The 23141-nt window shown below is 44.5% G+C and overlaps 1 protein-coding gene across 2 annotated transcripts in view; it reads right to left on the reverse strand.

Moving 5' to 3' along the window:
• Positions 1-3770: 3770 nt before the first annotated feature.
• The window catches only part of LOC138293728 (uncharacterized), a 48937-nt gene continuing 29566 nt past the window's right edge, over positions 3771-23141 (reverse strand). For both annotated transcript variants that reach the window (XM_069233062.1, XM_069233061.1), the window contains exons 3-5: positions 16472-16549; positions 8617-8772; positions 3771-4392 (exon numbers count right to left, since the gene is read on the reverse strand). In XM_069233062.1, coding sequence (XP_069089163.1) covers positions 4252-4392; positions 8617-8772; positions 16472-16549 — 375 coding nt within the window. In that variant the 3' untranslated portion in view covers positions 3771-4251. The remainder of the gene's footprint in view (positions 4393-8616; positions 8773-16471; positions 16550-23141) is intronic.

The raw sequence follows: 23141 nt of genomic DNA on the forward strand, positions 1-23141 counted from the left end.
CTCTTTTTGGGATGTTAGGAGGTCCTCCTTCATTAGTGCCATCTAACCTGTCTGTGGCGAGGCAGATCCACCTGCTCTGGCGGGTGCAAAGTAATTGGAGACCCTATTAGTTTGTGGCTTCCGTTGAGGCATAGGCGCCTCCTCAGGACATCACCACCTTCGTGCTCCCCACTCAACCTACAATCTGAGTCTGAGTCTGCGGCTCCGGTTGCTTGTGCTCGTCATGCTGGTCAGAGCCGGCTCGTTGTGTCTCCGTTTCAGGTGAGGGGGGTGAGCTATGCCTCACCGGGTTCCTGGACGCCCACGGAGCCTCTCCTGGTGCTCCCCTGTGCCTCGCTGATAGGCGCCATCTTAAAATCAGGTGGTGTCACTGGTGAGTGCCGTCCTTATGCACCTGAGGACTCACCCTCGCTCCTCACCCTTCACCCGGGGGGATGAAGTTCCCCTCTGGCGTTCCCTCGATGGTTCCCTGGCCGCCGCCCATTGTCCGAGAGAGGCCGGGCCCCGCTCTGTTCACAGCATTGCTGTGCTGCTTCCTCCCCTCATGATCGCCCCTCTTCTGAGAGGAGCCCCGTGGCCGCTGCTAGTCATATAAGGGGGCCGCCGCACCTCTGCTCCGTACCTGCTTCTGTTGCACACAAAGCACCATGTGCCGCGATCAACTGGCCGCCCCCGGCTTCCACGCCGGCCCGTCTCTCTGCCGCTGGGCCTCAGGCTGTCAGTGCTCCGGCACGGCACCCAGACCAGGGCGCACCGCTATCTCCCGCACTCCGCACACCCTCCCCGGGGCAGAGAAAATGTTCGACTCACATTTAGACGCTGCTTTCTGCGTGTCTGTGGGGGGTTTGAGCGAAGCCTCCGCCAATCACATCCGGACGGCCATGTTGGTTGCCACGCCCCCATTATTTTCTTTTTTTTGCGTTAGTATAGCTTAAGGCATCAATAACATATATATGAACTAAGATATATATGCACTTTATATACAACGGAAACATTCCATTTACATTACTTTATAGATTCCTACTGGGATTCCTCAAACTATAGCATCTCTATGTGCGGTAACAAACTGGTGAACAAAAGTAAGTGAATTTGATATAGTTACGAGTAGTTATAATTTGCAGAACAAAGGTTTAGACAATAGATCATATCACAGAGTTACACTGAAGCACTCCAGCTGCACTTCTTACTCTGTACTGTTCGCATGGCAGCACTCCTATCGGATTATTGCCAGCACCGCACTAACCATGGACTGCCCTTCTTGCGCTCAAGCCTCTGTTACAAGCTAACAGTGCAGCCTTGATCGCCTTCATTCCTCCATTGTCCAGTCCTCACTTTTTCCAAGAAGACTTTACTTGGACATTGTGCACAGACCATTGTACAGGCTGTGCAATTTGTGCATGTTCTTTAAATGTACGCTTTTTGGCAATAATTACATGATCATGTTGCTTACAAATGCTATTTGTATTGTGGTGCCTTCTAGGGGATGTTCTGGCCATTACAGTCTAATGCCAAGTGTATGAAGGAATGCACAAACGCAGTTAATTTCTGATAAAGATTTAAGGTGCTCCATGGCTAAATACTTATAAGATCCCAAAGGGGAGATTGTCATTTACAACGCCAACAGCTCTAACTCTTGCTAATGTGAGACCTATTGCATTGCAAATGCTTGTTGTTGATTCCTGTCCCTTTATTTTATTATTACTTCTCTCTGTGTTCTGATTTTTGTATCTACTTTCATCCGTCATCCTTTGTAAATCTTATGTGTTTTCTTTCTTTTTACACTTGTCCACGTTCTTTCCTTTTTGACTTCCTTTTTCTAGCACTGCCATTTTTCAGGCATTGGTTTTGTTTTTCTTTGCTCTTGTTTACTATTTTTCTGCTGTTGTGCCACGGTAGTAAGAGAAGCCCGTCCTTTAAAATGTGCGCTACTAAACCATACACCACGACAAGAGCTGCTACCCACCACATTGACAACCCTTACGCCCATCTTATTTGATGTACATGTTCAGCTGCCTTCATTGGTGCTTGCTAATTAAGAGCAATAGCCTGTTCTTTAGTTATCACTGGATTACATTCACAAGATTTTACTAGCCTGTTGAAAATGCCAGATTGCGCATTGGCACCACTCTTCTGAGAGCACCGCTCCAACTCTGATTCACTTGTTCACAATTTCATTGAAAGTAGATGCAGTCAGAGAGCCGAAAGTCCCCTTTCCTACCAGGACATAAGTGTAACAAACTGCAACTTATCTTTTTTGTGACTTCAAGCAGGTGGCTTTCTAAATTCTTTCTCTCACTCCACGTCTAAGTGTAAACTTGGTATTCATCACTATGCTGGATTATCACTCTGACCACTTACCTATCATACTAGTTCATTGACACCATTTATTTCATCCTATGGATGTAAAATCGGGTTAGTCGTTCCTTCATCTCTGACCAGCCAAGTCTGCGCACTAAGTCTATGGGAGTGCAGCAGACATGACTTTTACATGTACGTGAGTTTAATCCCAGCTGTATGACCACAGATGAGATTGGACAGTGGCGCTCCCTGCCACATTCTAGACCCTTCGTGGTCACTATCTTAGATTACCTGTCAATCAGTGTGCCTCAGTCTCACCCATCCCTGCCACTAACTTGGATCTTTTAATTCATATTACTCCTTTTAGCTGTGTGTCTCCAACTGTGTTATTTCTATGGCAAGAGCATCGCCAGAAGGCAGGGGGCACTGTACAGGGTCAACGGCAAGCCTAGCGTCAACAAGTGATAGGATTAGTAGCTGGGGTGTGGACGGTTAATGTTTTGTGATATACTGTTCTTTTAAGAGGTGTGTCTTCAACTCCTTCCTAAACTGGAGCAGTGTTGGGGAGGACCTGATGGATAATGAAATGTTGTTTTTGACTAATCCTGCCCTCGACATTGCCTTGCTGGGTGACTTCAGCTGATGAATCTTGTTTTCTTTGCCTCCTTCTAATCACAAGTTTGTCACAGAGTTGATTTGGGATGTAAATTACTTTCTTGTATCCCTTCATGTCTTTATTTAACCCCAGCTCAACCAGTCACACTTTGAATCACCAGGCTGTTCTCTGATCTGTACTGCTACCACTCACAGTTGATGCATCACTCTCCCCGATTGGCTATCCTATTTGCTGACAGTAGGACAACAGGCAGTAAGTAACCATAAGAACATGAAGCGACTGAGCAGAAGGAAATAAACATGAATCTCGGAGATCACAATTAAATATCCATGAACTTCAATTAAACTAACCATTAAAACAGTAGTGAATAATAAAATGTTGTGTCGTTATGTGGTTACGCAGTCTGTGATTTGCAAAGTCACAAACTGAAGTCCTAAACATTTAAGCCAATATTTCTAAAAGCATACTATTGCAATCTTGTATCTTTGTACATTTTTATATATAATTCTGTTGAAAAAAAGGAAAAAATGTGTTGGGGTATTTAAGGCTTGAACTTGTCTCTACCAGTGTTAAAGCAACAAAAGATAATGGAACTGGGATGCCCCAAGGGAAAACCAATTAAGGGATGTGGGAGCAGAAACAAGGAATAGTAAATAGAATTTGTAGATTGAGTATAACCTAGTGAAAAAGAAGAAACAGGATGAGTTGAACCTCCTTAGCTGCTTACTAATCTCATTACTCCACCTCCCCTAAAAACATAACAGAAAATATAGTGGTTTGGATATTATGGGTTTTAGGTTTTTCACTTAAGATTAAATGACACAAACCACGTAAATGAGATTGAGAATTTGTCTTTATTTCATAGTTTGTCATCCATATCTAGTTATTAAGTCTGTGTATAATACTAAACATATAAATCTATGTACATGTTAAATTAAATATATATTAACAAATATAAATATTATACAATAAACATATTAAAAGCTTGATGTAGCGAGGGGTTTCATATCAGGATTCTTTTAATAAGAAATGGCACACTCCTTGGGAGTATTGGCTTTTGTATTGGTACATCCTGGAGAGGGGTCAGTGGTGATCTTAGGTTTCTACTGTAATATGGGATGGGTGTACTAGAAATCATCCAAAATGCAGTTCCCTGCTGACACGTGGTGGCAACAGCAAATGGTCAGAACCTTAGGATCCTACTGGTTTATCTGACAGATGCTGGTGATGGTCAGACAAGCAGCACTGGATGGCATTTTGATGACCCCTGGACACTTGGTGTCTACTTTTGTCTCATTCGGTGGTTACACCAATGATCTGTATGTGATTCAACTCTTCTACTGGCACAAGGAAGGGATAGAGAGGTGTCCCAGGTCTCCCAGCAAGTTCTGTGCCAGTCGCCGTCCATCGTTGACCTCCAGCCAGAGGGTTTGTGTCCGGGCGTGAAATGTCCCACATTCATGCCTATGAAATGGCCGCTGTGAAGAAAAGAGTCAGAGTCCAGGTTATAGTATAATTTATTTAATCGTGGACACTATTGAGTGCTACTCATCGAAAATAGCTAATCATCCATCTTCTCAACCAGTCCCAAACACTTATTGAAGCATTATTTCTCTTTGAATAATTAAAAACATTAAGTTAGTCCAAGCCACCAACCCGTGTCAAACACCTGTCTCATCTAAACCAGCTACTTATCATTGACTTATCTGAATAATCATCATGTGCCAAATCTCTGGATTTTTAAATACACAGTGCCCCACCCCAAAACATAGACTCAGTCCAAAAAATGGCTTGTCCAAACCAAGCAAATTGTCGCCAACCAGTAAACTGTTCCATACCTGTCACTCATCTACACTTTAGGCTTCCCCAATACATAAACACTTTGCATATCACTAATACCTCCCATCAGTTAACAAATGCTTGTCTTGTGAGGCATCTTTTTGCACTTTTAAACAACCATTGACAAAGTTAATAGATCTTGCTTTTTTTAAAGTAAAAATGTTTGCGTATCTGAGGGGTGTTTTATGAAAGGCTGTGTGAAGTTGATGGGATCATTGAGGCTTTTGGAGCATTACTACAGTGGTGTGAGGAAAATACTAGAATCATTTTGCAATGTTAGAGGTGATCAGAATGATCATGTGGTGGTCGTACAGTTCTGAGCAATGGACGTCAGCACTCTGGGGGTGGTGGGAGTGGTTTGTGATTGGGGTTTCAGGTTTTCTGGTATTTATATGTTTAACATTTACATTGTATTTATCCATATTTATTTCTTGGTCATCTTACTAGTTATTATCCATATTTATTATGTCGTTTGCAAATAAGTTCAGTTAAAAATGGTACATTTCCTCATTTATTTAACTGATAGACATGCACTCATACTTTATTGCCTGCTGTGTTTTAGCAAATTCAGCAGTCAATTATAACAAAATACTACACCCACAGGTGAACTTTAGCAATTTACTACAAATGTATTTCAACATGTGCCTGTATCTAAAGATATCCTAACCAGCTTTTTTAACCCCCTCCCCATTCCGTCTATCTGTTCTACTATTCTCTTGGAATTCACAACAGACAGCATGGAAAGTCACTCATTAGAAGCACAATTTTCCGTATTTTTCACTTTTAAAAATAAATGCAGACGGGAAGCACATTGTTTTCTGTCTGTGCATGTACAAATCAGTGAAAACGGAAAACTGTGAGCCTTAGTTGTGGTGCTGTGAAACCTGTAGTGGTGGTGTGGTGCTGCGGAGTCGTAGTGAGTGTCTTGGGGATATTGGTTTATGTTACTGTGCAGGTGTTGGGATGGTAGTGAGGTGTGAGGGGTCACTATTTTGCATGATAAAATATTTAATGCACTGTACTGGGGTGTGGTGGAAAGGTAGTGCAGTACTGGTGTTCTGTAGAGCGGTGGGTGCTAGTGTTGGCGGGTTAATAATGCTGCTTTGTGAAGTGCTAGTGTGGTCAAAGGAGCGATGCACAAGCGAACTGTGGCAGTGCAGTACAGTGAGAGAGGAGTGATGGAAAAAGTAGCATGACTGTTGGGTGGTGGGTGAAAAAGGTGTGATGCCGCGAGTTGTTAGTGTAGTGATGAGGTAATAGTGGTTGGCATAAGAGTGTAGCGGTGAGGGTGATTGTGTGATGATATGGAATGGGGATTGTGGGTGAAAGAGCAGTTAGGGGGAGACTGTTGTGCAGTGCTGTTGGTGGCAGTGAGTCACTGTGGGAAGACCCTAAGTGTTGTTATTCAAGAAGGTGAATTGTGACAATGATCCACCATTTCCGGAATTTACATTGCTATATGAGATCAAGAACACAAGACGCAAACAGTGTGTTTGCTGCGAGGTGTAGTGTGGTGACTACGGGCCTATCTGTTGCTGTGAAAGTAGTACTGTAGTGACGGGGTTACTGACGTGGTGGAACAGAATGGAAGCCGGTGCTTGGAGAGTAATGAAATGAGGTCAGAGTGAAGCTGTGAAGGTAGACGTGCAGTCATATTGGGTGCCTTGATGTGGTGGTAATGTGGGGGCATGCGTTAAATGTGTAATGGCGGGACATGATACTGCGGTGGTGTTGGGGGGAGGGAGGGCTCCAGTCCAGTGTGCTGGCTCTGTTGCTATCATGCACTTGGGCTAAATACAAATGGCCAAACGTTGTTAGACTGAAACCAGCATGACACATGACTGCCGTAATTGGCAGGAAATCTTCAGTTTGCACTCGTCAGATGCTCCCAAAGGTTGGGGAGCTGCGGTACCACTGTTGTATGTGCTGTTTTTGTGTCTTTTAAAATATGAGACCTGCAAAGAGTGTATCTAAGCCATGCAGATTACAAGTAATACTCCCTTTTGGGTATGCCTTTGTCTATACTCAGCAACTCATATGTCTCCCTAACTTTTCGCTGTTACTGATTACCGTGAATCAATTGATCCTTGTAATTACAGTTAAACAGTTCGTTGTAGCTTGTTAACGCACTCTGAAAACTGTTAGCCTTCAGCTCCTTTTGTGAATATTGAAGAATCAGCAAATGGCCATTAAATACACTGGTCGAGTGCCCTAATACATTTACTCTACTCGACCCTGGTTGCTAAAAGTTTTTTTTATTTTGTTAAAGTTACTGCATACTTAATTGTAATAATTTGCTGCAGTGTTGGAGCAAAGTCAGTTAGAGAGTACTTGGCACTTGACTGACTCGGCCTCAACTGGATCTCACTTTCAGAAGCAAGCAGTGCTTCATTTGAGCCATTGGTTTCCGGTGCCCAGCACCAGCACTGAGTTGTCAATACTGGCACTTACGACAGCCTGCCACATGGTGGCGCTGTTTGTCTGATTTAGAGATTGGCACAACAACAGTTTGTTATTAATAAATATACATTAAAATGACTAGTATATGCCACTCAGCCCATCCTTATAGCTTTGGGGGCTTGGAATAGTCTGAATTGTCACACGTATACGAGTGTGATGGTCAGTAGTTGTTCTGGTGCTATCGTCGACAGCACTAGCCTGGGCAATGGGTGGATCAAGCTACAGTGGCCTCCTTATGAGGGCCCTGGCACTTTAAAAAAATGTTTTAATTAAGCACTGGAAGCAAGATAACATGACTGAAACCGCCAGAGCCCTGTTAGTCTTTCAGATGTGAGTGATATTTCAGTGACAAATTTGTCATATGCCCATATCGTGTACTAAAGTCTTTTAGCCATCCCAGCAAGTGTCTATTTCTCAGTCCAACCAGCTTGCCTCGCTAATGCTGACATGAGCTGTGCTCTTGACAAAGTATATCCACTTTTCAAAGATAGTAGTGACAGTTGACTACAGTGCTTTCAAGTTGTCCTAGGACACCGTCAGCTTAAAGATAATAGTCACAGGTGATTACATTGCTATAAAGTTTTTCCAGGGCACCATCGGCTACTGCATCCGTTTAAGCCAGTAATTCTCTACTATAGAAACATGTTTTGGGTTTCTTTATAACAAGTGTGGGCTCCAAAGTCTCAGCATGAGAAATGCTATTGGCTAATAAACTCGAAGTGACTGCAGAGACAGCTCCTAAGATGTGGCCACTTAGCAAGTGTCTGACTAACTGCTCTCCACCCCTAGTCTTTCAGAAGTACTTTAAGGAGAGGCAGTCATACATGCAATAATATACAAGTTACCTTATTAGCAAGACAAGTCAGGCAACTATTGCTTAAGTAAATGAATGGACTACTAAAATTAGACTCAAATAACAACTTTGCGCATTTAATTTTCATCTGTGGAATGATTGCTTAGCTGGCAGATGGAAAGTAAACACACAAAGAGGTCACAACCAGGTGACTGACAACTGTCTCTCAACGGTTCTAAAAGTTCGAACAGTCACTGACAAAGTACATGCTTTTGCCACTAAAGCGGCTATAAACTTGATCTTCATTAAATTGTAATCACTTATGCAAGTGACACATTTTTTTTTTCCAAGCCTTCTACAATAGCTGGCCACGTAATCTAACCAGGATGGTACAGTCAGTTGACACTCAAAGATGATGTGAAATGTTGTGTGCAGGCCACAAGTTTGAATCATAATCTGACTCAGTCTTCTTTCATTCTGAGATTGGTAAATTGAATATGATTACATGGGATAAGAGTAACACCTGTTACTTACCGAGCGTAGATATGGCAGAAGAGTCGTTTGAAGTGTTACACAAAAGAGGCCGCTTATTCCAAGGGCATATTCTTACCTTCATCTTCCTAAAAGCTGCCAGCAGATTGTCCAGGTAGATGTTGGATATGATAAGCTCATTCCGTATTTTATGGAGGCGCGGGTATGGAAGCAAAGCCTGCTCTACCTGCTGAAAGCAGACTTTATATTGACATAGACGATGTACGACTGTATCCTAAGACATGGGAGAGAGAAAAAGTGAGGGAGGTGAGCAGAGAGGTACAGAGAACAAGATAGAATACATGAAGGCGGAAAATGCATAATCTTCAAGCACCCATTTCAGCCTCTGATAGGATCGCAAAATTGTTTTGAACAGAATCGTATGTATAACAATCAAAAGCAAAAAGCCAAGGGCCGTACAGTTAGGTTTAAAATCTTGTCATTGGCAGGCAGAACATAAATAACTATTCATTCTGTAGTGATTCACACTCCTTGTACTTGATACTTGAGAAAGGATTCCAAGCTCTCTGCACCAATGGATTGTGAGGAAGAACTGCCTTGTTGACACACTGTTTCGAGGGCATTGTCTTGAGCAGTTAGCTGGACCAGGAAACATGAAGGTGCACACCCTTGCAGAGCCATTTGAAGCTGTGGTGGGCACCTTGCAGTCTACACAGTTGTAATGACTGTCAGTGCAAGTGGGAGACAGAGGGAGTGATATTGTGTAACACGACTTATTATCTAGCTGGGGGGCCCTTTTTATCCAGAGTACGTCTCAGATGAAAACTTGTTTGTGAGGCAATGCCTCACACATGATTCTCCATCATTCCTTGTTTTGTTTTAAATCATTGTTTATGATCTAGGAGCTGGGTATTTGCATTTATGATACGCGTGGCCCCAACCCCATAACCTGAATTAAACATGACATTTTGCAGTGATGGAGAGACAGATTCTCCAGTATTTGATCTTTCATAGATTTGCATGCTTGAATCATTCTCCATCGTCTAAGTGGGAGTCCCATGGTATCATAGAAAGCTGTAGAGAAAAAACCTACAAAGAAGTCAGTGTTACTTGACATTCAATTTAACAGCTTAATAATCTCACTTGAAAAGACCCAATGTCCAGCCTATCAGGAGACAACACCTTTTAGAACCTTCACCACAGGGGCTCCAGTCTCTCAGATTTTTACCGCATGTTGTGAGATGAAGAGTATTATGAACATCAAACTTGTACCCCGTAACCACAAACAAGATATTATGAGGAGGAATATGTAGGTTATGGCCAGCAAGAGCAGTCTATGCAAATATCGCTAATCAGCAATTCAGCAATTTACAAACGCTTCTGCAGGACTTCAACAAAAGATTCCTGGGCTCTACAGCTGCTGCTCCCTCAGCATCAATCCATTCTCCTCACATCTCCACACCATTCCCACACCCATCACGTGTTGTGATTGCACTAGCTTCCCCATTGCCCACACTTGCTCATACCTTAGCTGATCCTCCAGCAGATGATGCAACTTCCATGGATGATGACAGGGAGGAAGGTGAAATAAGGGACACAGCCTCAATCCCAAATGAATGGAATGAGTACTTAATACCAACCCCAACCCCTCCACTACCTCCACCTGTGGATTCTCCGCCAGATGACATCAGTGGCTTTCATTATCTAATGGAGAGGGCAGCAGAGAGGTTGCAGTTTCCTTTGTGCACAAAACTGTCTGATTGCTTCCTCTATAATTTTAAAGAGCTGACGAAGAAAACAATCAGAGCCATATATATAGTAGATTTTATCTGGGATGAGGGTCTCAAAGTAATGAAGAATCCAGCAACAGTTTTGGCTGGATAAAAAATACAAAGCTTTGGAGGATTCTCCAGCATGTTTTATTGTCAGCCTCAACCGTACTCGGTGTTCTCCCATGCGGCTCAACGTAGCTCTAAAAATCCAACTACACCTATCTCCACACCGCCAGATAGGGATGGACGTCGACTTGACAGTGCTGGAAAACACTTCTTATCCAGGGCTGCCACCACAGTTAAAGCTGCAGACTCATTGGCACTCCTAGGCCTCTACGATCACCAAATGTGGACGTTGCTCCATATATTGACCTATTACCAGATGATGTCAAAGAGGAAGCCAGAAACATTCTCCTGGGAGGAGAAAGAACATCTTTGGAGAATATCAAATGTGCCATTGATATTTCCTTGACCGGCTTTAGGCAACTGGCAAGAGCAGCTGTCCTCAGAAAACAAGGCTGGCTAAAAATCACATCCTTCCGACCAGAAATTCAAAGCAGGATTCTTGATATGCCTTACTATGGGGAAGCACTCTTCGGAAAGCTATTGGCTGACACCCTTCAGACCATAAAAGCTGACACAGACACTTCTAAGTTACTGGGCACACTGCAAATGAAGAGACAGCCCTTTCGGGGAGCCAGGGTCAGAAGGGTTTTTTTCCTATAGAAGGAGCTACCAGTGTTACAGGCAACAATAACAGTAATACCAAACCAAATATTGCCCCCAATATTAACAGCAGCAGTACGGACCACTGCCTTCAGCTGCCTACAAGCATCTACCTAGATGCAAACAACCGTCCAGAGGAAGGGACACTGCCAGGAAGCAGTGATCTTTTAAGAGTGCCCGCTATCTCCCACAATCTGCAACAACTTTGGGGGGCGAGTTTCAAATTATGTTCATCAATGGTCCCTTCATAACATCAGACAAATGGGTATTAGACATAATCGCTCGTGGACACATGCTAGAATTTGTACAGTGGCCACCAAATGTTTGCCCAAAATGAGCATCACCATCCCAACTCAAGCAACTACCGCTCCAAGTGTTAACCATTCTGAAAAAACAGGAGCAATAGAGGAAGTCCCAAAAGCTGGCTCAGAGGGCAATCTGTTTTCATAACCACTTCTTCCTCATCCGGAAAATGTCAGGAGACTGGCACCCTATTTTGGATCTTCGCAGACTCAACAAATATTTAGGAAAACAGTCCTTTTGCATGGTTATCCTCAAGGATGTGCTGCTGCCTCTCAATTGGGGCAATCACATGATAGCTTTCGATCTCCATTATAGATACTTCCATGTTCCAATTAACCCAAAACACCGCATATTTCTGTGACAGTAGCCGGCACCCATTATCAGTTGAAGGTACTGCTGTTTGAACTGAACTCAGTGCCACTCATTTTCACCAAATGTCTCACTGGGCTCGAAAAATCCACTCGACCACTCACATTGGTGAGTCTTATTTGATCAGGTCGAGCTATTTTTAATAATTACTCGTCCTTTCAGGTGAGTTGACACTGAACAGGCGTTCTGTTCAGGTGGAAAGTGGAGGGGCAATTAAAGATGCCTCGAAATCTTGTGCTTATGTCACATTTGCTCTGTATTCAGGGACAGAGGTGAAAAGTCAGTTTTTCTTATGATTAATTTTCCTTCTGACTGTGAAGTTCCAGGACTTTGTAAGGTGAACTGTGTGACCTGCTGCTTATAATGTAAAAAAAAAAGATATAGGGTGTCAGGTATTTCCTAACACACAACATTTAAATGACTAAGTCAACTGTGCAAACAGTTAAAAATATATTTCAGTAGCTGTGAAATCCCTTTTTTAAATATTTCTGTGTAATGAAAAAATATTTTAATGGGATGAAAACAAATCAGAATACTTTACACGTTGATGTGCAAAGGATATGTTTTCTGAAACCTAATTTTCACAGATTGTTAATACACTATATAGTTTTATCAGTAAAGCAGCAAATTAGTGGAGAGGTTTTTGGACATTTCTTGGAAAGTTACTGTGTGTAGATAACAATATGTTACCACATCATAGTTTAGTAATATATTTATTAAAATTGAGTGTTTAAACAAACTGAGAAACACTCCTGCCCTGATGGCAATATTGTTAGTAAACTAAAAGAAGTCCTAGGTTATGTGAGCTAGATTCTTGTGATGCACGCAGCAAACTTTAGTCTACTTAAACAAAATAGTTTTTTTTATACTGCAGAAATGCTTAGCTCACATATTTGAAGGTGCAATCATATGTGAGAATTAACAAAAAGGCGACTCTGTAAACTATTTGCCTAGGATCACACAATTTGAGACATGTTTACCGGTCAAATACATTACAGTTAGGTCGAGTAGATTATTTAAGTCGCTCAACCTGCAGGTCTAGTAACTATTTTATGATTTTTTGAGCCCTGTCTCACTCCAGTAGCAGCCTATCTCAGACAGAAGGAAGTCAAAGTATTTCCGTACCTAATTGACTGGCTCATAAAAGCTCCTACTTCTCTACAAACAACAAAGGGCACAGTGGCATGCCTCCCTCTTTTCAACAGTCTAGACCTCACTATCAACAGTCAGAAATCTCATCTTACCCCCTCAACAGCCCTAACCTTCTTGAGTGCGCTGCTAGATACCGTCAAGACCAAAGCTTTCGCCTCGCAAGAGAGGCAGGCAAAAACTTAACAACTAGCATGGAAACTAGAAAGGAAAAAGGTCAGTTTCTGTCCGACTTTACATGTCATTTCTCAGCATGCTCTCATCTTGCATTCCACGAATCCCAAATTGCTGACTTCATATGCGTCTGCTACAAGAGGAGTTGGACAGACAATGGCTTCAAACCCAAAGGTCGTTCGACCACATCATTCAAATTATTCCAGCCATGAAAAGCCATGCACCGGTGGGAACAGAAAACAAACATCCCCAAGGGTCCGACATTCCTAGCACCAATTTCCGATTATGTACTGACAACAGGCGTTTCCGTGGAAAACTGGGGTGCCTATCTCTGGGACCTAATGATAAGTGGCCAATGGAATCTTTTCCAAAAGAATATGCACATCAGCCTTCTGAAATTTAAAGCAATAGCTCTGGTCCTGGTCTCTTTTCTTTCCAGAATAGTGAAATCATCAGTGCTGATAAGAACTGACAATACCACCAGCATGTATTACATCAGCAAGCGAGGTGCGCACGTTCACCATAGCTCTCACTGCAAGCGCAGGAAATCCCAAAATGGACTATTCAACACCAAATTACGCTCAAAGCGGAGCATGTGCCCAGAGCCACCAATGTCCTCGTAGACGCATTGAGCAGGTCAGAGACCACCTGTCACGAGTGGGAGATGGATCAACACACTCTAGACAACATCTTTGCTCATTGGAGCAAACAGAATGTAGATCTTTTTGCGACGAGGGCGAGTCAGAAATGCTTCACAAGCTGGCGTCCTCAAGAGGGATTGTGGGGGAATGCGTTTTCAATTAGATGGTCAAGGATCTATGCTTACACTTATATCCCGATCCTGTTAATCCTGAGATTCCTCAGGAAACTGAAGAGGGAACCTTGTCAGATACTCCTGCTTGCCCCCATGTGGCCTAGATGATTTTGATTCACAGAGATCCTGCTTCTCTCAGAACAAGCCCATATTCAACTGACACCGATTCCACCACTTCGTCCTTCATCCTGACCTGACGTTGCTTCATTTATCGGCCTGGCTCCTGAGTTCCATGAATTTGCCACATTACATATTCTTTTAGATTGCAGAGAAATCCTACTGAATACCAGGGCTACCACTAACAAAACATACAACCTGAAATGGAAACGCTTCTGTCTCAGGTGTATTGACTCTAAAGTTCACCCTCTTTTGGAACACCCTTCTCCCATACCTGCTTTAAATGGCCAGATCTGGCTTGCCCCACTCTTCCATCAGAGTGCATCCAGCAGCAATCTCTTGATTCCGAAGAACAAGTAACACACCATCATTATGGTCTAGCCCAGTGGTCTCCAAACTTTGTTATGTTGTGCACCTCTTCCTTCTTGGCACCTCAATGTTGTACTGGTTTAGTTAATGAGGGTGCCGTTTGAGCCTATTCATAAAATAGATCTAAAACACCTAATGTGGAAAACAGCAACCCTTACAGCGCTCACCCAACTAGGAGAGTCAGCGACATTTAAGCTTTCACGACAAAAAGAAGCCATTCCTTCAATTCAAACATGATAGTGTGGTGCTTCAGACCAACCCTAAATTCCCTGCAGATTTCCATCTGAATTAACCCATTGTATTAAGAACTTTTTTTGCCAATCTGCACATCGTAGCGGAGCAATCTTTGCATACATTAGACATCAGAAGGTGCATAAAATGTTATTTATACAGGACTAGTCAGATACACAAAGCGGAACAGCACATTGTTGCCTATGGAAGCTTACTAAAAGGATTACCAGTTTCCAAACAGACCATAGCTCGATGGGTTTCAGCTATACAGTTCTGTCACAACCAAGCGAAAAAAACTATTGACAAGCAAGGTTAAAGGTCATTCAACCAGCGCTGTCTCCACCCCCACATCCCTCTTTGCTGGTGTGCCTATTCAGCAAATATGCTGTGCAGCTACATGGTCCAATAGGCATACCTTTACACAGCTTTATCGTCTGGATTCTGTGAACAGGAGCCATGTGGCGGTGGGACAAGAAGTAGTGGATCATCTGTTTCAATAAGGTGAGCCATCTTCACATATCTTTCCCACCATCCGCTATGTTGTATTATGATATTGTCTACAAGTGTTAACTGTTAGCTGTTCTGATTCAAGCTTGTGAATCTATGAAAGATCCAGTGCTGAAGAAAAGAAGTTACTTAACTGTAACTGTAAAAATGTAAAAAATGAAAATTAGCACTTGTATAGCGCACTACTCACCCGTTAGGGTCTCAAGGCACTGTACTCATACCGCTATGGAACCCCTCCTGGCTTTTCCCTGTGAGGCACCCACTCCTGAGCACCCCCAGGGTGAAGCCAGGCATCCAAGCGCTGTTGGGGCCGTTGTGGAGATTAAGCAAGCTATTTCCCAGAGTTGGACCCATGAATTAGATTAGGCACCGAGGCGAGAATTATCTGGTCAAGGGGAATTGAGCCCAAGACCTGCTGAAGCGGGACTTGAACCCTGGTCTTGAGCCAGATCTCTGCTTTAGGGTCTGCCGCTCTAACCATTGAGCCACACTTCTCCACGTAGTTGTCAACTGTAGTTGTCCAGTGTTGATATATTTCATAGACTCACATGTGACCCGCCCTCCTCCCCATAGAGGCTCCCCTTATTTCTATATGTATTATGTCACATTGTGCTGGAACATCTGAGAGACTGGGGCCTCTGTGGTGAGGGTTCTAAAGGGGCTGTCGCCTGATTGGCTGGACTTTGGGTCTTTTTAAATGAGGTTAATATGCTGGTAAAGTCACTGTCATTTAACATCGACATTTTTTTCTCTACTGCTTTCTGTGATACTGTGGGTCTCCCACTTCAATGATGGGGAATGACTCAAGCATGTGAATCTATGAAAGATACTAATACTGGAAAACTACAGTTATGGGTAAATTACTTATTTTCATTCAGCACATCTATTTGAGTGATATGAAGACATATATATTCATCTCCATTTCATTCAGAGCATCCATGCAAATTCACAGGTACTTTTTTGAAACTGCAGTGTATTGTAGACCCAGAAATTGTATATTATGTGGATTTGGCCTGTAACTTGGTGAGGGTGTTTAAAGGGATCCAACTCAGAAGAAAAACATTTTCTCTTTACAATGAATGTCTATGAAAGATGCAAAACAAAGTAAACCGCTGAATCTTGGCTAACAAATAGCAAGTATGTATTAAATCTTGTAGATCCACTAGCCATTTCGACTGTTATTTTGTTTATTTTGTGTACCGTTTTGTGAATAAACTAAAGTATTAGGTTCACTGAATATCCTGAAAGAGAGAGTATCTGTTAAAAAAAACCATAATGATCACGATTTTGCACGGATCTCCAAGCTACACTTGCCTGTTCTAGAGAATCTTCAGGGCAGCAAGAATTCACTCAAGTGGGCCCAGTGATACCTGATAAATGGGCACTCTATTTTCGGGCCAAGGACACAGAGATTAAAGTGAAACTCTTATCCTTCAACTTACCAGTTGTGTGCTCCAGTCAACTGAGTTAGTCTCTTCTGGGACACAGACACCCGTCTCACTCCCAGGAATTGCTTCATTCTAAAATCAGGAGTTGGGAAAGAGGTGTCAGAGATCTTCAATCAGTATTTTGCATTTACAGAGACAGTGAGATAGAGAGAAGATAGGGTGAACAAAGGAAGGATGGTACATAAGGTGGAATGCACAGGGCAGAGTGGGGGAGGGAAAGAAGGGAACTACAGGCCAGAGTTTGAAAGTGAAGGAACCCCTAGGATATTGTGAGGAGACCCCGGAGAGCATGCTGTTGGAACAAACTAGCATTGCGAAGAAGGCCTCTAAAGCAGAGCTAAGAAGGCAAATTCTAGCTACACCCTGTGAGTTGGTAGGGAGGGAGTAGGGTGCTGTTGGAGAAAAAGAATGAGAAGTAAAGACCCAGCAACATAGGATGAGAAGAAAGGACACCAAAGGGGAGGGTGTGAAAGGAGAGAAACCCACAAGGCAGTGTGAGGAGCAATGTAAGAAGAGTGCCATCCAACTACCATAGTACCAATGAAAGAAGCCTACTGAGTAGAGACTAGAAGCCTGTTACAGCAGTGAAGAAGTACACCAAACAGTCTGCCCAAAGGAATGGCCCAAATAGACAGCATGTCAGAGAACATAATCAACCAAGACATTTAGCAAAGGATATGTGCAAAAAGGGAAAATGTAAGAGAAATGGACCCCATAGGACATGGTATGCACAAATGATGCCCTTATGACAGGAGCTAAATAGCAAGGTCTTGAAAGGGCAGGGAAAACAGAGTACAAGAAGAAAGGTCGACATATAACAGTTGTTAAAGTGCAAGGACTGTTAGAAGGAGAATACACAAAGAACTGTGTGCCAGTTGAGTAGGAGCCCACTGAGCAGAACTCAGGAGTGCAGCCTCCACATAGTCGGATGAAGACAAACTCCCCTCCAAACCCTCCCCCCGCCCCCTACCCAGCAGGGAGTAGTAGGCAGGGCACCCACATGGGAGGCCTGATGGAGAAATCCCCCCATTGAAGACAAAGAGAGGAAAGATGTTTTCTTAGGAAGATGTGTGATAAAGCCTTCCCAGATGGCAGGTTTCAGGCAGGATGGTGCTTGCGGTGGCTGTGAACAGTCCCCTGGGGTGTTCTCAGAGATATATACACTTACCTGGAAAAAGGGAGAATACACGAGTGAAGTCACCCACTGGTCAGTGAGCTTGAGTGAAAAGAATGGCTCTACAGGGAGTGAATGTCCCCACAGGGAACAATGAGAGGAAGGAGAATGATTAACTGTGAGGAAACGAGTGACCTCAGCATGGCAATGATCATTAAAACTGATGAAATAAATACCTGATGACAGGAAGTTAGTACAGAGTAAGATGAGAAGTGGGTCCAGTATTGACTTTTTGTGCAGAGGCTGGAGGAAGGGAGAAAGCCTTTCTATGGAGCAGTAAAGGAGGAAACTGAAAGAAAAGAGCAAACCCAGGTCAGTGTAGTATATTTATCCCCAAAAGAAAGAGAGAAGTGTAGAGTAATTATCATATAGAAAACAGATTAATACCAAAGTGTCATGACAGATCACGATTTGTGATGGTAGGACTGGTGTACGCAATTTGAAAAAGGCAGTAGATATGTTTAAAATGTGACGTGCAAGAATGCCCAACTCATTCCATAATCACGGAGAGTTAAGATAGACCAGAAAGTTAAGTGTAAATAATAAGAGAGCAAGGACAGCAGCTTTTAACCCCTTTGGTACCCAGCTGGGGGCCATCGAACACCGAGGTTCGCGTGTGTCCCGGACGAACCCGGGCTGTCCTAGCACCCACCCATGGGGGAAGCGCTGGTGCTTCCCCTGTGGGAACCCTCCCTACAACAAACCCACACTCCCCCTCCCCACCAGGAGGGATGGCTGTGGAAGCGCTTCTGCTGACATCCTAAATTCCCTAAAGCCATTTGCTTCCAGCACAGCGAGAGAGACAAGTACGTTTCTCTCGGGGAGGGGATTTTTTGTTTGAAAAAGAGGCATTGAGGGAAAGAAAAGAGTTTTCCTTTACTCCGATGTCTCTTTGAGCATTCCTGCTGCACGATCGCACAGTGCGATGGTGCAACAGGAATGCCCACTCGACACCAGGGATTTGTTGATTATTTTTTTTGTTTTGATTTTGATGACTTTGTTGGGGAGCGGCCCCTTGGGAAAGGGTTGCTTCCCTTTGGGGAGCATTATGTTGGCCCCCTTGAGGGCAGATCGGCCATTTTTGTATGCCGATCTGACCCAAAGGGGGCAGAAACCACTAGACACCAGGGATTATTTTATGACAGAGTTAGGATGTTTGGGGAGCTGCCCCTTGGGCAAGAGTCACTCCTCTTTGGGGCAGTTTACTTAGGCCTTTCTTCCCCCCTTAGGGGCAGACCGGCCTCTTTATTTTAGGCCCATCTGCCCCCAAGAGGGTCAGAAACCACTAGGCACCAGTGAGTATTTGTTGTGTTTAGTTTTGATTAGGGGGGGCAGCCCCTTTGGCAAGGGGTGCTCCTCTTTGGGTGGGCATTAATTTTGGCTGTTTCTGCCCCCCTTGGGGACAGATCGGCCTCTTTGTTAGGCCATACCACTAGGCACCAGGGATTATTTGTGGCACATATATTTTTTGTTTGGTGAGTGGCCCCTTGAGCAAGGGTTGCTCCTCTTTGGGCAGGCATTAATTCTGGCAGTTTCTGCCCCACTTTGGGGCAGATTAGCCATTTTTTTGGGCTCATCTGCCCCCAAAGGGTGCAGAAAACCACTAGGTACCAGGGAAGGTTTGTGAATGTTTAGTGGTGGGATGTCTGGCACATTGTTTGCATTTGTGATTATAATGTTTTATTTCTCTTTTTTGTTCTAGTTCAAAGGTTTTGTAGGTTCTGGTGAGTCCTGCTGTCTCAGGGAAGTGAGTGGTATAGTTTTTGAGTGTATAGGTCTTTGTGATAAAGCCACCGTTTGTTTATTACTTATTTTTCACAGTTTTGGTTGTTGTTGACGTATTTGTCAAGTTAGTTTACTAGTGCAGGATGACCGCTCAGCAGGTTTTTAGTATGCTTTTTGAATTTTGCTCTGACCAAGATACTGGCAGTGAATTTTCTGTCTGAGAGGAATCATCTGATGATGAAGCCACTCTCAGTGCAGAAGAAGTGTCTGTTTTAGAGCAGGACATTGATGTGCCAATAGTGCAGAAGCCTGAGGCTGAAAGGCTTCTTTTTGGAAGATCTGAACTCTGGGCTGCCCCAAACATGGTGCAGCCGGCGTTGCCTGCCTTTACTGGTGTTGCAGGGTGTAGCGTGAATACTGAAAACTTTTTGCCAAAAAATGTCTTTGAGTTGTTTATGGACAATGTATTTTTGGGTGAGATTGGTGAGCAGACCAATTTGTATGCTGAACAAAATTCATAATGCTGGTCCTACATCAGACATGATTTTCTCAAACTCCACCTTTAACTTGTGACACCCCATATCAGCTAATATGGTTGGATCATGCTGCCATCTTCTTTACATGTTCTTTTTGCTATAAGCCCAGTAATGCCAAATGTACTGAAACTAGACTTCAAAGACAGTGGTCTAGAATCTCTCCTTCATCCTTTGCTGACGTCTATCCATTGCCAGATTTTGGAAATATAACTGATGTTGAACCAGGTTTAGCTACGTACCAGAGTGTGCTGATATCAGCTTTTGATAAGTTAGCTCCTTTACAACCTCTCTTTATTAGAACATTCTCAAATGGTCACACACCCTGGTTTACCTCTTCTTAACAAGTGGAAAGAGCATTTTGTAAAAAGCTGGAACAGTGCTGATGTAAGGAACCTGAGAGAAAGGAACTGTGTTGCTCAGCATTGACAAAATATCATCGTAGAAATGCAAGGAAGCTATATTTTGCGAACCATATTGATTCTTCCTGCATTGCAGCTAAAGAACAATATGAAGTTCTTAATTCCTTTACCAAGCCACCAGCTTGTAGTCAAAAGATCCAGCCTTCCCAAGTCTTGTGCGATTTTCTCGCTTTCCACATTGAGGATAACATAAATAAGATCTATTCAAACTTTGCAGATCCCATGGAACAAGCAACTAAGGTAGTCATTACCTGCCAGTATAAATGTTGCGGTCCCACTGCCAACAGGCTGGTGGTGAAGACTGCCACATTATGAGTGTGGCGGGTTGGTCTCTGCCTACCCATCACTTCTCCGCTCATACTGCCATGGCGGTCGGAACCGCCCGGCCAGAGATGATCATCTCCGACCCGGCAGTCCACAGAAGACCATGGGCGAAAGGCTACCGGTGACAGGGAATTAATTTCCTGTCACCTGTAGACGGCTCCCTAACCCCCAATGCCCCCCCCCCAGCAAGCACTAGACCCCCCATTCAACACCTCCCCTACAGTCCTAGCACCTCCTACCCCCTACAGTCATAGCACCACTACTACAGACACAGCGCCCCCACCCCCCTACAGTAACAGCGCCCCCTACAGTTACATCACCCCCTTCCCTGCATACATGCACACAGACACCCACACGCACCATGCATACACCAATTCACCTACACTTCCAAACATACACTTAGGGGGTCATTCCGACCCTGGCGGTAAATACCGCCAGGGCCGGGGTCGGCGGTAGCACCGCCAACAGGCTGGCGGTGCTCCGCCGGGCATTCTGACCGCGGCGGTACAGCCGCGGCCAGAAGCGGAAAGCCGGCGGTGTACCGCCGACTTTCCGCTGCCCATGGGAATCCGCCATGGGGATTCTGACACCCCATACCGCCATCCTGTTCCTGGCGGTTCGCCCGCCAGGAACAGGATGGCGGTATGGGGTGTCGTGGGGCCCCTGGGGGCCCCTGCAGTGCCCATGCCAATGGCATGGGCACTGCAGGGGCCCCCGTAAGAGGGCCCCACAAAGAATTTCAGTGTCTGCTTTGCAGACACTGAAATTCGCAACGGGTGCAACTGCACCCATCGCACCTTCCCACTCCGCCGGCTCCATTCGGAGCTGGCTTCCTCGTGGGAAGGGTTTTTCCCACTGGGCTGGCGGGCGGCCTTTTGGCGGTCGCCCGCCAGCCCAGTGGGAAACCCAGAATGACCGCCACGGTCTTTTGACCGCGGTACGGTCTTCTAGCGGTTCCCCCTTGGTGGGCGGCTCCCGCCGCCCGCCAAGCTTAGAATCAGCCCCTTAGTCACACGCATCCATACATGCATTCACCTACACATACTAACACGTATCAGGCACGCATACTCACAGACATCCAAACACGCATACTCACATGCATGCACACTTACATGCCAACACGCACTCACTTGAACATTCAGACACACATTCACTCACATGCATACAACCACGCATACACCACAACACTCACAGTCGCATACACACTTACATGAATACACGCACTTACTTCAACATTCATACAAGCATAGAACCACCCAAACACACATTCAAACACACACGCAGACATCACACTTTCAGACACGCACAGAGTACACCCCCCACCCTCCCACTCCCCTGTCGGACGATCACTTTACCTGTTCTAGGGAGAAGGTTGTCTGGTAGGGACTGGGAAGGGGCGCTTCCACCGCTAGCAGAGCCCCGCCAGCAGGACACCACCAGGCCGTATTATTTGTCATAATACGGCTGGTGGAGTCCGTCTGGTCGGGTGGGGTATGTGGAGGAACCGCCAGAGTGCCACCGACTGCCAGCACGACTACTGCCGGATTTCCACCCAAAGTGTGGCGGAAATCCGGCAGTACCCATAATATGACGGGCGGAACACCACCAGCACTGGCAGTCTTCTGGCGTCTGTGGCTTTTGCGGTCTGGTAAAGTTTTTAGAGCCAAATAAAGATATGCCAATGAGCGTCTCCCATTTGTAGCAGTTCTCTCTTTTTCCCCATGATCAAATTCAGTGGGCTCTCTTCTCAGCCAAATCGGGATCTCCTCTAGAAATATGCCCTCCTAAAATAACATCATCTTTAACTAATATTTTAACTCCTGCAGTGGCTTCTCTTTTTAATTTATCTGTCATTAATTGAAAAATTCCAGCAGCCTGAAAAGCAGCATGTGGGAAAGTCTCGTCTTTCTGGCATGGTTGCCCCCCACTTTTTGTCTCATGTCAGTGTGCTTAGACTGTTTTCACAGGGATCCTGCTAATCAGGACCTCAGTGATGGTGCTTTCTCCTCTAAATGTGGTTGTCTTGGTACTTCTTACATCCCACAATTGGCATACTGGTGTGCCTCTGTAAGTCCGTAGTATATGGTACTTAGGTACCCGGGGCATTAGTATATCAGTGGTCTCCCATTGGCTGCAGCATGTATTATGCCACCCAAGGGAGCCGATGCAAACTGTGTCTGCAGGCCTGCCCTTTGCAGCCTGCGTGGAATGGTGCATGCACCCTTTCACTGCTGGTCACTACACCAGGTCACCGTAAGTCACCCTATAGTAGGCCCTTTCCGCCCAAAGAGCAAGGTGCTGGTCCCTGTGTGTGTGGGCACCCCTGCATGAGCAGAGTTGCCCCTTAGAACTCAAGTTCCAATTCTCTGGACTTTGTAAGTGCAGGGAAGCAATTTTTATCTATGTACTGGCCACTGTCACTACCTATGGCCCAGCTACATAATGGTAACTCCGAACCTGGGCATGTTTGGTATCAAACATGTCGG

The sequence above is a fragment of the Pleurodeles waltl genome, chromosome 4_2 (assembly GCF_031143425.1).
Source record: "Pleurodeles waltl isolate 20211129_DDA chromosome 4_2, aPleWal1.hap1.20221129, whole genome shotgun sequence".
Taxonomy (NCBI): Eukaryota; Metazoa; Chordata; class Amphibia; order Caudata; family Salamandridae; genus Pleurodeles; species Pleurodeles waltl.